Source organism: Theropithecus gelada, chromosome 13 (assembly GCF_003255815.1).
Source record: "Theropithecus gelada isolate Dixy chromosome 13, Tgel_1.0, whole genome shotgun sequence".
Taxonomy (NCBI): Eukaryota; Metazoa; Chordata; class Mammalia; order Primates; family Cercopithecidae; genus Theropithecus; species Theropithecus gelada.
Window position 1 is genome coordinate 47,834,944 of NC_037681.1, and position 12,221 is coordinate 47,847,164.

The 12,221-nt window shown below is 46.5% G+C and overlaps 1 protein-coding gene across 1 annotated transcript in view; it reads right to left on the minus strand.

The window, feature by feature from the left end:
- IFT172 (intraflagellar transport 172) overlaps positions 1 to 12,221 on the minus strand; it is a 45,060-nt gene that overhangs the window by 10,700 nt on the left and 22,139 nt on the right. Inside the window, exons 17-30 of the mRNA XM_025353539.1 lie at positions 9,179 to 9,315; positions 8,844 to 8,951; positions 6,547 to 6,631; positions 6,151 to 6,243; positions 5,204 to 5,281; positions 4,714 to 4,962; positions 4,459 to 4,537; positions 4,126 to 4,246; positions 3,795 to 3,939; positions 3,174 to 3,263; positions 2,507 to 2,604; positions 2,221 to 2,356; positions 2,019 to 2,135; positions 577 to 719 (exon numbers count right to left, since the gene is read on the minus strand). Coding sequence (XP_025209324.1) covers positions 577 to 719; positions 2,019 to 2,135; positions 2,221 to 2,356; positions 2,507 to 2,604; positions 3,174 to 3,263; positions 3,795 to 3,939; positions 4,126 to 4,246; positions 4,459 to 4,537; positions 4,714 to 4,962; positions 5,204 to 5,281; positions 6,151 to 6,243; positions 6,547 to 6,631; positions 8,844 to 8,951; positions 9,179 to 9,315 — 1,679 coding nt within the window. The remainder of the gene's footprint in view (positions 1 to 576; positions 720 to 2,018; positions 2,136 to 2,220; positions 2,357 to 2,506; positions 2,605 to 3,173; positions 3,264 to 3,794; positions 3,940 to 4,125; positions 4,247 to 4,458; positions 4,538 to 4,713; positions 4,963 to 5,203; positions 5,282 to 6,150; positions 6,244 to 6,546; positions 6,632 to 8,843; positions 8,952 to 9,178; positions 9,316 to 12,221) is intronic.

Consider the following 12,221-nt stretch of genomic DNA (forward strand, 5'->3'; position numbering starts at 1 on the left):
TGCAGTGGCTCACGCCTGTAATCCCAGCAATTTGGGAGGCCAAGGTGGGCGGATCACTAGGTCAAGAGATCAAGACCATCCTGGCAAACATGGTGAAACCCCATCCCTACTAAAAATACAAAAATTAGCTGAGCGTGGTGGCACGTGCCTGTAGTCCCAGCTACTTGGGAGGCTGAGGCAGGAGAATCATTTGAACCAGGAGGCGGAGGTTGCAGTGAGCCAATATCATGCCACTGCTCTCCAGCCTGGCAACAGAGTGAGACCCTGTCTCAAAAAAAAAAAAAAAAAAAAAGTTCACTCTGCATTTGACAGAATCACACTTCCATTACCCAGGAGTAAGTTATTGGTTTAGTGCAATCTGTAGTCCTAGCTTTACAATCTGTTTCCTGTCCACCCTTCTTAGAACAGCCAAAGGTTAAACACTGTTCTGAGTCTCTAGGGAATAGGAGCAGTTAATTTATTCATGCCACTCTATCATGTCCTTCCAAGGATCTTTCAGTTATACATCAATTTTCTTTCTCTAGATAGTGGCTCTGCCTGCGATGGGGCCCATGGAGAGAAAGCTTGGGGCCTCACCAATTGTCCGCAGCGTGGTCAACAGCAGCTTCCAGGAGTCCCAGCTTGTTAAGCAGTCTAACTGCAGCCTCTCCTCCCAGGCTCTTTGCCCACAGATAGGCCACGTGTTTGTGGGCATTAGTCCCTCCTTGAGTCCTGGCCACCTATAAAGCAAAGTCACTCAATAATCCTTCAATACAGAGCTGCTCCCTTCTTATCTCTGACCTTGGCTTTTTTTTTTTTTTTTTTTTTTTGAGACGGAGTCTCGCTCTGTCGCCCAGGCTGGAGTGCAGTGGCCAGATCTCAGCTCACTGCAAGCTCCGCCTCCCGGGTTTACGCCATTCTCCTGCCTCAGCCTCCCGAGTAGCTGGGACTACAGGCGCCCACCACCTCACCCGGCTAGTTTTTTGTATTTTTTAGTAGAGACGGGGTTTCACTGTGTTAGCCAGGATGGTCTCGATCTCCTGACCTCGTGATCCGCCCGTCTCGGCCTCCCAAAGTGCTGGGATTACAGGCTTGAGCCACCGCGCCCGGCCTGACCTTGGCTTTGACAAGGATCCAATAACTGTTCTAAATTGAAGAGGAAGAGGCTGGGCGCGATGGCTCATACCTATAATCCCAGCATTTTTGGAGGCCGAGGCAGGAAGGATCACTTGAGGTCAGGAGTTCGAGACCAGCCTGGCCAACATAGTGAAACCCCATCTCTACTAAAAATACAAAAATTAGCTGGGCACGGTGGTGACTGCCTGTAATCCCAGCTACTTGGGAGGCTGAGGCAGAAAAATTGCTTGAACCCAAAAGGTGGAGGTTGCAGTAAGCCAAGACTGTGCCACCACACTTCAGCCTGGGTGACAGAGCAAGACTCTGTCTCAAAAAATGAAATAAAATAAAAAGTTAACAGGAAAAGGGCTAAATTTCAGGGTTTCTTAACTTAGGTTGAAGTACTTAGGGTCCAAGGATAGGCTTCACCTGGTCCACAGACCCGTAAAATTGTAAGTGAAATTTTCTGTATACAGATGTGGACATGGTTCTGGCAAGAGAGACTCTGATCTTCACTACATTTTCAAAGATGCTCTGACCAATTGTGAATTAGTCACTTAAAGTGGAAAAGAAGGGCTGGGCATGGTGGCTCATAGCTGTAATCCCAACACTTTGGGAGGCCAAGGCAGGTGGCTCACTTGAGCCCAGGAGTTCAAGACCAGCTTGGGCAACATGGTGAAAACCTGTCTCTACAAAAAAATTAAAAAATTAGCCAGCTGTGGTGGTGCACACCTGTAGTCCCAGCTACTCAGGAGGTTGAAGTGGGAGGATCGATTGCTTAAGCCCAGGAGGTCAAGGCTGCAGTGAGCCGTAATTGCACCACTGCACTCCAGCCTGGGTGACAGAGTGAGACCCTTTCTGAAAAGGAAAAAACGTGGGAAAGAAGGATGGATGTATCTCTCAGCATGGCCTGAACTCCTTACCCGGTAGGCCTCTTCCCAAAGCCCACTGGCCCGGTACATGTTCACTGTTGCCTTCCATTCCTGGGCCTCGAGGTAGTGGTACTCGGCCTCCTGTAGTCGGCCTTCAGCCTCCAGCTCCTGCAGGAAGGTGAGTCAGGATGGAGAGATGGGGAGATGGAGCCTGGTTGGGGAAGAGATAGGTAGAGCCAGGAGAAGGGCTCACCTTGCCCAGATGTAGGTGTGTGTCACTGAGGAGATCTGGATGGTGCTTCCCTACCAGGCGGATCATGTCATCATACAACTTGTGCTTTTTGTACATGGTGATGGCAAGATCAGGCTCTTCTACTGTCACATATAGCCTGGGGAAGGGAGATACATCTGGGGCCTCCTAGACCCGATCCCTGCTGTCACTGCCTTCTGGGCAGAAGGTACACATCCTCAGGCCCCATCCCTCCTCCCAGCCTTGAAATCTCATCTCCCACTACACCTCCTCTGAGGCCACGGCTCACCTTTCAGCCTCACGGTACTTGCCCTGCTTCTCCATTTCCTGGGCCTGAGTGATGTATAACACTGATACATCTTCTGGTCTCATGCATTTCATCGCCAGCTGTGGAGGCACAGAGGCAGGGTAGCCTCAGGTCCAATTCCCCAGGGAAGCAGGGCTTCAAGGAAACCTGCTTGTTCAGAAGCTCTGAACTCTCCCAACAATCACAGGAGTTTGGTTATTGCCACTCCTGAGGTCACTAGTGAGGTCGGGGAATTCCAAGTCCATAAGAAGCAGAGGAAGAACTATATTCCGCTAAGGTGGGAGGGTCTGGGTCTGTGATGCCTTGTGCTGGGGCATACACTCCCATTACTGCTGTAACCACTGGGCTCTGAAGTGTAGGGGTGAGAACAAAGACATCAATGTGACCAGAGGCGTCAGGAGTGGTAGTTCAGATTCCCCAGCTCCCAAGCCCATTTGCTCCTTCAGAATGATAGATAGGTCTGGAAACAAGGGCCTCTCTTCATCCCTTCCTTTCCCTATGGCTAGGGATCAAAGTGGCTCAGACTGTTTTTTGGTACTCTTTGTCAGCTTTCAGGGAGTCAAGCGAAGAGGAGAAACAGAGACCGAGGAATGAGGCCACACTTCCACTAAGGCAGAGTTCTCTTATCATGAACTCCACTCATCCCTACCTTGTGGGCTTGTTCCCAACGGCCAGCCTGGGTGTACATGTCTATAGCATCTTTTGTCCGGTCTCCCTTAGTATAGAGCTCCTCAGCAATCTGTAGTTGATGGGAGGTAGATACAAAAGGTCAGAGCAACAGACTTAAAGCAGCTTGAACGAGGAAAGAACAAACCTCGGCTAAGATGGTGGAGAGCCTGCAATACAACCTTGTAATGATAGAGAAGAAATGATGAGTATGGGTGTCTCGTATATTCTACCATTTAAAAAGAAAGACCAGCCCCAAGCAGTATGAGGACAATACAGTGGAATTCAAAAGGGCCTCACATTTCTGCGATGTAAAGCAATTTTATATTGTAACTATGTTAGCGTTATTCATGAAGAATCACTCATGCTGGCTGGGACAGAGCTAGAGACTCACTTTATGTATCTGGGGTGAAGGAAGGTATCAGTGTCACACTGGAATGAAATTGGGAAAGTAAACTGTTCTCTTCCCATTCAAGGTTGTGATGCTGTTTGGGGCCCAGAAAGAAGCATCTGGTGAGCTTGCCTCCACACTTCCTGTTTTGGGTTCTCTCATTGTTATCCTCTACTGCATCGCCTCATGCTGCGAAAAGGGACTCTTCCTCACCTCATACTCCTGCAGGGATGCATAGTGTTGGGCCACGAGAGGATAGTATTTGGACGCAGTGTTCCGGTCCTGTAGATCTAATATATAAATTGCCTTCTTCCACTGGCGGGCACCCAGGGCGGCCTCAATTGCCTTAATGGAGCACCTGGCAAAGTTGAGAAAGATATAAATATGTAGGATGAAAGATGAAAATGAATGGAGGTAAAAGGACCCCTTAAGCACACATCAACCTACATTTTGAGATACCTTCTTTTAAGCCTTGGTGTCCTTACTTGCTCCACTGCCCCTCACTTCACACCTAAATCTCCTTTACATTCCCATACTCCCATACCTGGCTTCGATGTAGTGATTAATGGCTGCATCAAGCTGCTTCTGCTGCACCAGGTGGTCCCCCCATGCCTCCTCCAGTTTCACCACCTCCACTGGGAAGGCCAATCGAGCCAGCTCTACCGCTGCCAGGGAGAGAAAAGGTGCTCAGCCCAGACTTCCAGGGACAGGCCTCAGGAAAAAGGTAGGACAGGGAGATGAAGCATGGAGAATGGGTAAGAAGGGGAGGAATGGAGAACTGGAGCCAGGCAACCTGAACACACACACCAAGGGGTGCCGGGGAATCAGAGGGGCAAGAGTCCACAACAGTAAAGGATGGCTCATAGGTGGCTAGTACCTTTCATGAATGCGTTGCCTTTACGGTAGCACTCCAGGGCCTTCTGTGGATTGTGAATCTTCTCAAAGAGATCACCTGCCTGTTAACACATAGCACATTACTATGATACCCCTACAACACAAAGAACTAAGTATTAGCTCCAAAAACAAGGGAACACCAGCAGTCAGGAAGTACTCTGCACCCCAAGACTCCTCTGGGTGAGGGAAGGGTCCTGAGCTCCTGGACATAAGGGCTAGGAAAAGGAAGCCAGCATACCCTTTCGTAGAGTTCCCCCTTGATAAGGGCTGCAGTGATGTGTTCTACCAGCTCTGTGTTGGCTAGCAGTTCCTCTCGGGTCAGCACCAGCCGAGCAGCTTTGGCAGGGAGCCCAGCTTTGAGGTAGAGGCTGATGGCTGCTAGCCCATCCCCTTGGCTCTCCTGTAGTTCACCTGCTCGCTCCTCCTGCTGTGTGTCCATAAGCCACTGGTAGTAACTACGGCGTAGCTTCTCTAGGGCTGGGTGCCCCTGGACACACACAGAGGAGAACTAGAAGTCACATCCCCCTTCCTACTCCTCTGCCTCCCATGCTTCTCCAATCCCTCTATAACAAGGGGAATGCTCCTGGGTCAGTAGTATCCTAACTCCTCACAATGTCAAGTCCAAGCCCCAACCCTGTTCTGGTTTCTATGGCCTCCTTGACAAAAGAAGGTTTTTGAAATTGGCAGAACCAAATTCTCAACAACTGTGGAGAAGACAAAACAGGTACCTTGGCTTCAGCCACAGCGATACACTCATCCCAACGGTGTAGCTCCTGGTACATGCCCATGGCCTCCTCCACAGCGTTCTAGGGGAAAAAGGCAGAGCGGAGAGGGATGCCAGAAAGATATGAGGATCAGAAAGCAGCAAGCTCTCCTCAGCCTGGCTATGATGCCAGCACATGAGGACCAAAAGCCTTACCTTTTAACTACTATACCAGCAGAAATATTGGGAAACTAAAAGAAGCTTAAGCTTCAGGCCTCCTTATTTGCACAGGCCCTTTCCAAGGCAACTGTTCTTTTTTTTGAGATGGAGTCTCACTCTGTTGCTGAGGCTGAAGTGCAGTGGTGCGATCTCGGCTCACTGCAACCTCCGCTTCCTTGGCTCAAGCAATTCTCCCGCCTCAGCCTCCCAAGTAGCTGGGATTACATGCATGCACCACCATGCCTGGCTAATTTTTTGTATTTTTAGTAGAGATGGGGTTTCACTATGTTGGCCAGGCTGGTCTTGAACTCATGACCTCATGTGATCCACCTGCCTCAGCCTCCCAAAGCGCTGGGATTACTGGCGTGAGCCACCACACCCGGCCTAAGGCAACTGTTCTTAAAGAGAGCTCCTCAAATTGTATAAGCTTCCGGCCCACAAAACCTGGATCTACCCCTATGCACAAGAACTGCAAAGACAGGCTCTGGACTAGAGGGGAGGTAGTAGACTGCGTATGAAAGAAAGTAGTAATCAAAGGCCAAAGAAGGAAGTTTGTCTAGAAAAGTAAGGACTAACACAAGAGGAGGAAGTTAAGGAAGGGGTGAAATTAACTATATAAACCTCTTCGAAAGTTGTCACCAAACCTTTGGAAGCCTAGCTTACCAGCATGCTTTCCTCCCTTGAGTTTGCATCCCCTTTTCCTTCTTTTTCCCTCGTATCCCCTCTTCCAACCTGTCTCTCTTTACCTATTACCTGTTCCAAAAAGATCATTTCGGCCAGTTTGTAGTTCTTTTCCAGCATGGCTAGACGTGCTCGGACCTGATAAAAGTCTGTTCCTTCTCCGCCCTGTGGGGGAAAAAGGAGGTTCTGGTTTTTCTGTAGGTGCTGCTGTTCTGTCTGTGAGGGCTGAATTTGGAAGGCCAGAAGGATGGAGAAAACAAAAGACTTGGGAAGGTAAAACACTTCATGGAGCTTAAAGGTTTGAGGTTTAGCAAAAGCAATTCTGAAATGGTCTGACTTGAGGGTAGAGGTAGGGTGGGCAGGGTAAAGGAAACTAGGGATGGCTGGAAAGCTAGAAATCATGGGGCTGAATACTAAGAGAAATCAGCTTGGGAGACAGACAGAATGAATCAGGAGCATAATACTTGCATATTCCCGGGACACTTGATCTGCAATCTCATTGGTCTCATGCAGGAATCGAGCTTTTGCTACTTGGCCCAAAGCAGAAAAGCACCTATGGCATGGAAGCAATGACATTGATAGTAATATTATTATAGAATCATCATTAATTCATTGGTTCAGCAAATACAAATTGATGTGCATCTATGATGTGCCAGGCAATGTGCTTGTCACTGGAGACATACAGAGACTAAGGAAGATGAGGGCTTTGCTCTCTGAGAACTTCCATTCTGGTGGAGACAAATAATTAGTAAAATTGGAGATAATAAAAAATAAAATAATGTAATATTATAGATCAAACTTGTTCAACCCATGGCCCAAGATGGCTTTGAATGTGGCCCAACACAAATTCATAAACTTTCTTAAAACATTATGAGATTTTTTTTGTGATTCTTTTTTTTTTTTTTTTAAGCCCATCAGCTATCATTAGTGTTAGTATATTTTATGTGTGGCCCCAAGATAATAATTCTTCCGATGTGGCTCAGGGAAGCCAAAAGATTGGACACCCCTGTTATAGATAGTGACTGAAGGGGCCACTTAACTTGGTAGTTGGAGAAGGTCTCTCTGATGAATTGACATTTGAGCTGAGACCTGAATACAAGAAAAAGCCAGTCATGGCAGGATGGGGAAAAGTCATTCCTGGAGAGGGAACAGCTAGTGTAAAGGCCTATAGCAGGTGTGAGCTTGGCACGCTCACAGAGCCAGAAGGATGCCAGTGTGGTTGGAGACTAATGGCCAAGTAGGAGACTGGCATGAGAAAGAAGCAGAGGTCAAAAAACTTCAGGGGTAAGGCCATACAAGGAGTTTGGGTTTTATAGTAAGTAAAACAGTAAGCTAATGGAAGGTTCCAGTCGTGAAAATGACACAATCTATGTTTAAAAAATGACCTCAGCTGCTCTGGGATGAATAGATGGTAGGGGTACAAGAAATAGTATCAGTGAGACTAAGAGGCTATGCAATACTGCAGGTGGGAGATGGCAGTGGTCTGCACGAGGATGGAGACATCAGGATGTGTTTTGAAGACAGAATCGTTAGGACTTGCTAATAATCTACACGTGGGAAGTGTGGACAAAATGGGATCAAGGATGATTCCTAGCCAAAATGGCAGCAGATGACATTTATTGAGCACTTTGCACAGATTCTTTCATCACTCCTTCACTACCAATATCCTTACCATCTTCTTTATCATCATATGAGGCAAATACTATTATTATCCTAGTCTACATGGAGAAAATCAAGAAGCCAAGGTTTGGGAAGGTCAAATAACCTCTCTATGGTTATACAAGTTGGTAATTGGAACCAAGATTTGAACTAAAGGAGTCTGGAGTCCCAAGTTTGTCCTGTGAACTACACTCTTATACCAAACCTCGATTATACACATAGGCATGGATTGAAGGGTAAGAATAGTAAAAAAATGTTAAGGGGAACCTAGTTACAAGAAGGGGCAGTAAAAATAATAAAAGACATACTCTTGTTTTTTCACTTTTTCTTTTTTCGAGATACGGTCTCACTTGTCAGCCAGGCTGGAGTGCAGTTGCATGATCTCAGCTCACTGCAACCTTTGCCTCCCGGGTTCAAGTGATTCCTGTGCCTCAGCCTCCTGAATAGCTGGGACCACAGGTGTGCACCACCATGCCCGGCTAATTTTTGTATTTTTAGTAGAGCTGGGGTTTCGCCATGTTGGCCAGGCTGCTCTCAAACTCCTGGCTTTAAGTGATCTGCCTGCTTCACCCTCCCAAAGTGCTAGGATTATAGGCACGAGCCACTGTGCCCAGCCAAGACATACTCTTATTTTTAAGATGGAGTCTTGCTCTGTTGCCTAGGCTGGAGTGCAGTGGTGCCATCTCAGCTCACTGCAACCTCTGCCTCCTGGGTTCAAGCAATTCTCCTGCCTCAGCTTGCTCAGTAGCTGGGATTACAGGCGCCCGCCAATACGCCTGGCTAATTTTTGTATTTTTAGTAGAGATGGGGTTTCACCATGTTGGCCAGGCTGGTCTCAAACTCCTGACCTTGTGATCTGCCCGCCTCGGCCTCCCAAAGTGCTGGGATTATAGGCGTGAGCCACCACACCCGGTCAAGGCATACTCTTATAATCTAGGATGGGAGAGTGTTTGGAATATTGTACTGCAGAAGGGCTCTATGTTATTTGCTGGCATTGGGAAGGTAGGGAGTACCTTAACACTGGATTGGAGCAGCCCACAGGGAAAATACTCATGTGGTCATCCCTCCTAGCTACCTGGCACCTCTGTTCTACACGTCTAGCTCACCTCTCCGCAATGTGTAGTTGCCTTGCCTCTAGTGCCAGTTTACTCAAGGTTTTCCACATTGCCTCTGTTTCTGGGGTCATTTCCAGAGTCTCTAAGAAGGCTGTTGCCCTGGAAAGGGAAGGAAGCAAAGCATAATGAATAAGGAATGGGCTAGGAAGACACAGCAGAATACCGGTGATGGGGCAAGGGGAGGGAGAAGAGCCATCTTTGTCTCATCGCCTCCCAGGATCACTGGATCCTTATCAGTGCTGGCCAGTTTTACACCCCACCCCAGGTCCTCCCCTCTCAGAACCAGACTCTCCCACCACCTCCCAGGTTATTGGCCAGCCTCTCACCGGATGTAGTTGCCATCATCAATGGCTGTTCCAAACTCGATGAGGCCCTCATCCAGTGTGTAGGCAACAGTAGTCACACCTTCCATCACCATCACCTCGGTCTTTCCTCCGCCCCGCTCCAGACCTATAACATCACCCTGTAAAAGTTCACCCCACCCCAATTTCAGATTAGTTTCCACTGAATCAATTGTAGAAAAGACCCACCCTCATCCAACCCAATCAGTGGTCAAGAGAGTCACAGCGGCCCTGATTTTCCTAACATTTTAGTTTCTCTCAAGCATAAAAAAATACTTCATTTATAGCAATATCCTTGGGTTAAAGTATACTGCTAACTATGACAGCGCCAACTCCTGGAGGTACAAAGTGTGGCATTCACTTCTGCTTCCAGCAGTACCATGAGAGTAGATATTCTTAAGGGTTCTCTCGTTAAAATATGACTTGAACCTGGAACATACTTTTTAATGCATTGCTTGGGCTTACTTGAAGAAATCACTTTTAATGCATTGCTTCACTTACTTGAAGAATTCCCTACCCATATCCTACCCTTCTCTCTCAAAAAAAGACAGACAGAAAGAAAAAGGTCAATAAGCTAAAATCCTGAGCAAGAAAAAAAGGAAAGTGAGCAAACGGAGAAGGTACAGTTGTCCTGAAAGCAAATGCAGTGTCAGGAGAATAAACCTCAGGCCCCCCAACAGGATGGGGAGGCTGAATTTGAAAATCCTTAATTAAACCTGGGATCCACTCTTCAGTAAAGGGAACAAAATAAATGGTTACAGATCATTAATATGCCTGATTCCTGCAGAAACAAGACCGAATCATCACTGGAGGAAAACATATCCATTTTAGGCCCTCAGGATTCCAAAAGAATACATTCAAAGCAACATGAGCTCACAATAAAAAAAAAACAAAAAACCCCAAGGAAACCAACCACTATGAAACAGTAAATAACAACTACAAACAACAGTTTTAGACCTTCAAGAATTTCAGACATTAAAATATCTGGGTGTGGTTGCATGTGCCTGTAGCCCCAGCTATTCAGGAGGCTAAGGTGAGAGGATCATTTGAGCCTGGGAGTTTGCGCACGCAGTGAGCCGTGATCATGCCGCCGCACAGCCTGGGTGACAAAGTGAGACCCTGTTTTTTGTTTTGTTTTGTTTTGTTTTTGTTTTTAAGCCCAGTTATGGAATATAAAATGATTATTTATGAAGCACCTAAATACCTTAAAAGATGAAATGAAAAATTAAGCAAGGAACAAGAAATTATCAATATGACCAGGCAGACTGGAGAAATAATCAAATAAAACTTAAAGAAATATTTAATGTTTGAAGTAAAAACCTCAATGTACAGTTTAAATAGCAGATTAGACAATGATTAGTAGCAGATTAGCAAACTAATGAATCGAAACAGATCTAAAGAAATTATCCAGAGGCCAGATGCAGTGGCTCATGCCTGTAATCCCAGCACTTTTGGAGGCTGAGGCAGGAGGATTGCTTGAGACCAGGAGTTTGAGACCAGCCTGGGAAACACAATGAGAACTTGTCTTTACAGAAAATTGAAAAAAAACAAAACAAAACAAAACAAAAAACCTGGGCATGGAGCATGAAGCAGGAAGAAAGAAACTATGAAAGATAAATTAAAAATGCAAAACAAGAAATCTAACATTTGCCTAACTAGAGTTCTGATGAAGAGACTAGAGAATAGCTAAGGAGAAGCAATGTTCGAAGAGATAATAACTAAGAAACTTCCAAGAGTGATGAAAATACGTGTATTCATAAATATAAGAAACACGATCTATACTAAGCAGGATAAATTTTAAAAATTTATGGCTGGGTGCAGTGGCTCATGCTTATAATCCCAGCACTTTGGGAGGCTAAGGCAGGCAGATCACAAGGTCAGGAGACTGAGACCACCCTGGCCAACACGGTGAAACTCCATCTCTACTAAAAATACAAAAAATTAGCCAGGTGTGGTGGCACGCGCCTATAGTCCCAGCTACTTAGGAGGTTGAGGCAGGAGAATCGCTTGAACCTGGGAGGTAGAGGTTGCAGTAAACCAAGATCGTGCCACTGCACTCCAGCCTGCGTGACAGAGAAAGACTCCGTCTCAAAAAAAAAAAAAAAAATCTAGACACATTGTAGTGAAACTTCAAAACACCTAAGAAAAAGAGAAGATTTTTTTTTTTTTTTTCTGAGACAGAGTCTCACTCTGTCGTTCAGGCTAGAGAGCAGTGGTACAACCTCGGTTCACTGCAACCTTTGCCTCCCAGGTTCAAGCGATTCTCATGCCTCGCCTCTCAAGTAGGCAGGATTACAGGAAAGTGCCACCATGCCCGGCTAATTTTTATTCTTTTTAGTAGAGATGGGGTTTCGTCACGTTGGCCAGGCTGGTCTTGAACTCCTGGCCTCAAGTGATCTGCCTATCTCAGCCTCCCAAAGTGCTAGAATTACAGGCGTGAGCCACTGTACCCAGCCCTAAGAAAGAAGACTTTAAAAGAAACCAAAGAGAGGCCAGGCACAGTGGATCACGCCTGTAATCCCAGCACTTTAGGAGGCCGAGGCAGGCAGATCCCGAGGTCAGGAGATCGAGACCATCCTGGCTAACAGTGAAACCCCATCTCTATTAAAAATACAAAAAATTAGCCAGGCATGGTGGCAGGCACCTGTAGTCCCAGCTACTCGGGAGGTTGAGGCAGGAGAATGGCATGAACCTGGGAGGTGGACCTTGCAGTGAGTCAAGATCACGCCACTGCACACCAGCGTGGGCGACAGATCGCACCACTGCACTCCAGCCTGGGCAACACAGCAAGACTCCGTCTCAAAAAAAAAAAGGAAAAAAAAAAAAAGAAACCAAAGAGAAAAGACAGATCACCTGTACAGAAATGGCTGCTGATAAATTTTTCAGAACAGCAATGGAAGTCAATCAATGAGACAACATTTATAAATTAAGAAAAATTAACTGTCAATCTGGAACTGGGTACTGAGTCCAAGCATCTTTTCAGAACAAAGGCTAAATAGAAACATGTTCAGATAATGAAAAACTGAAA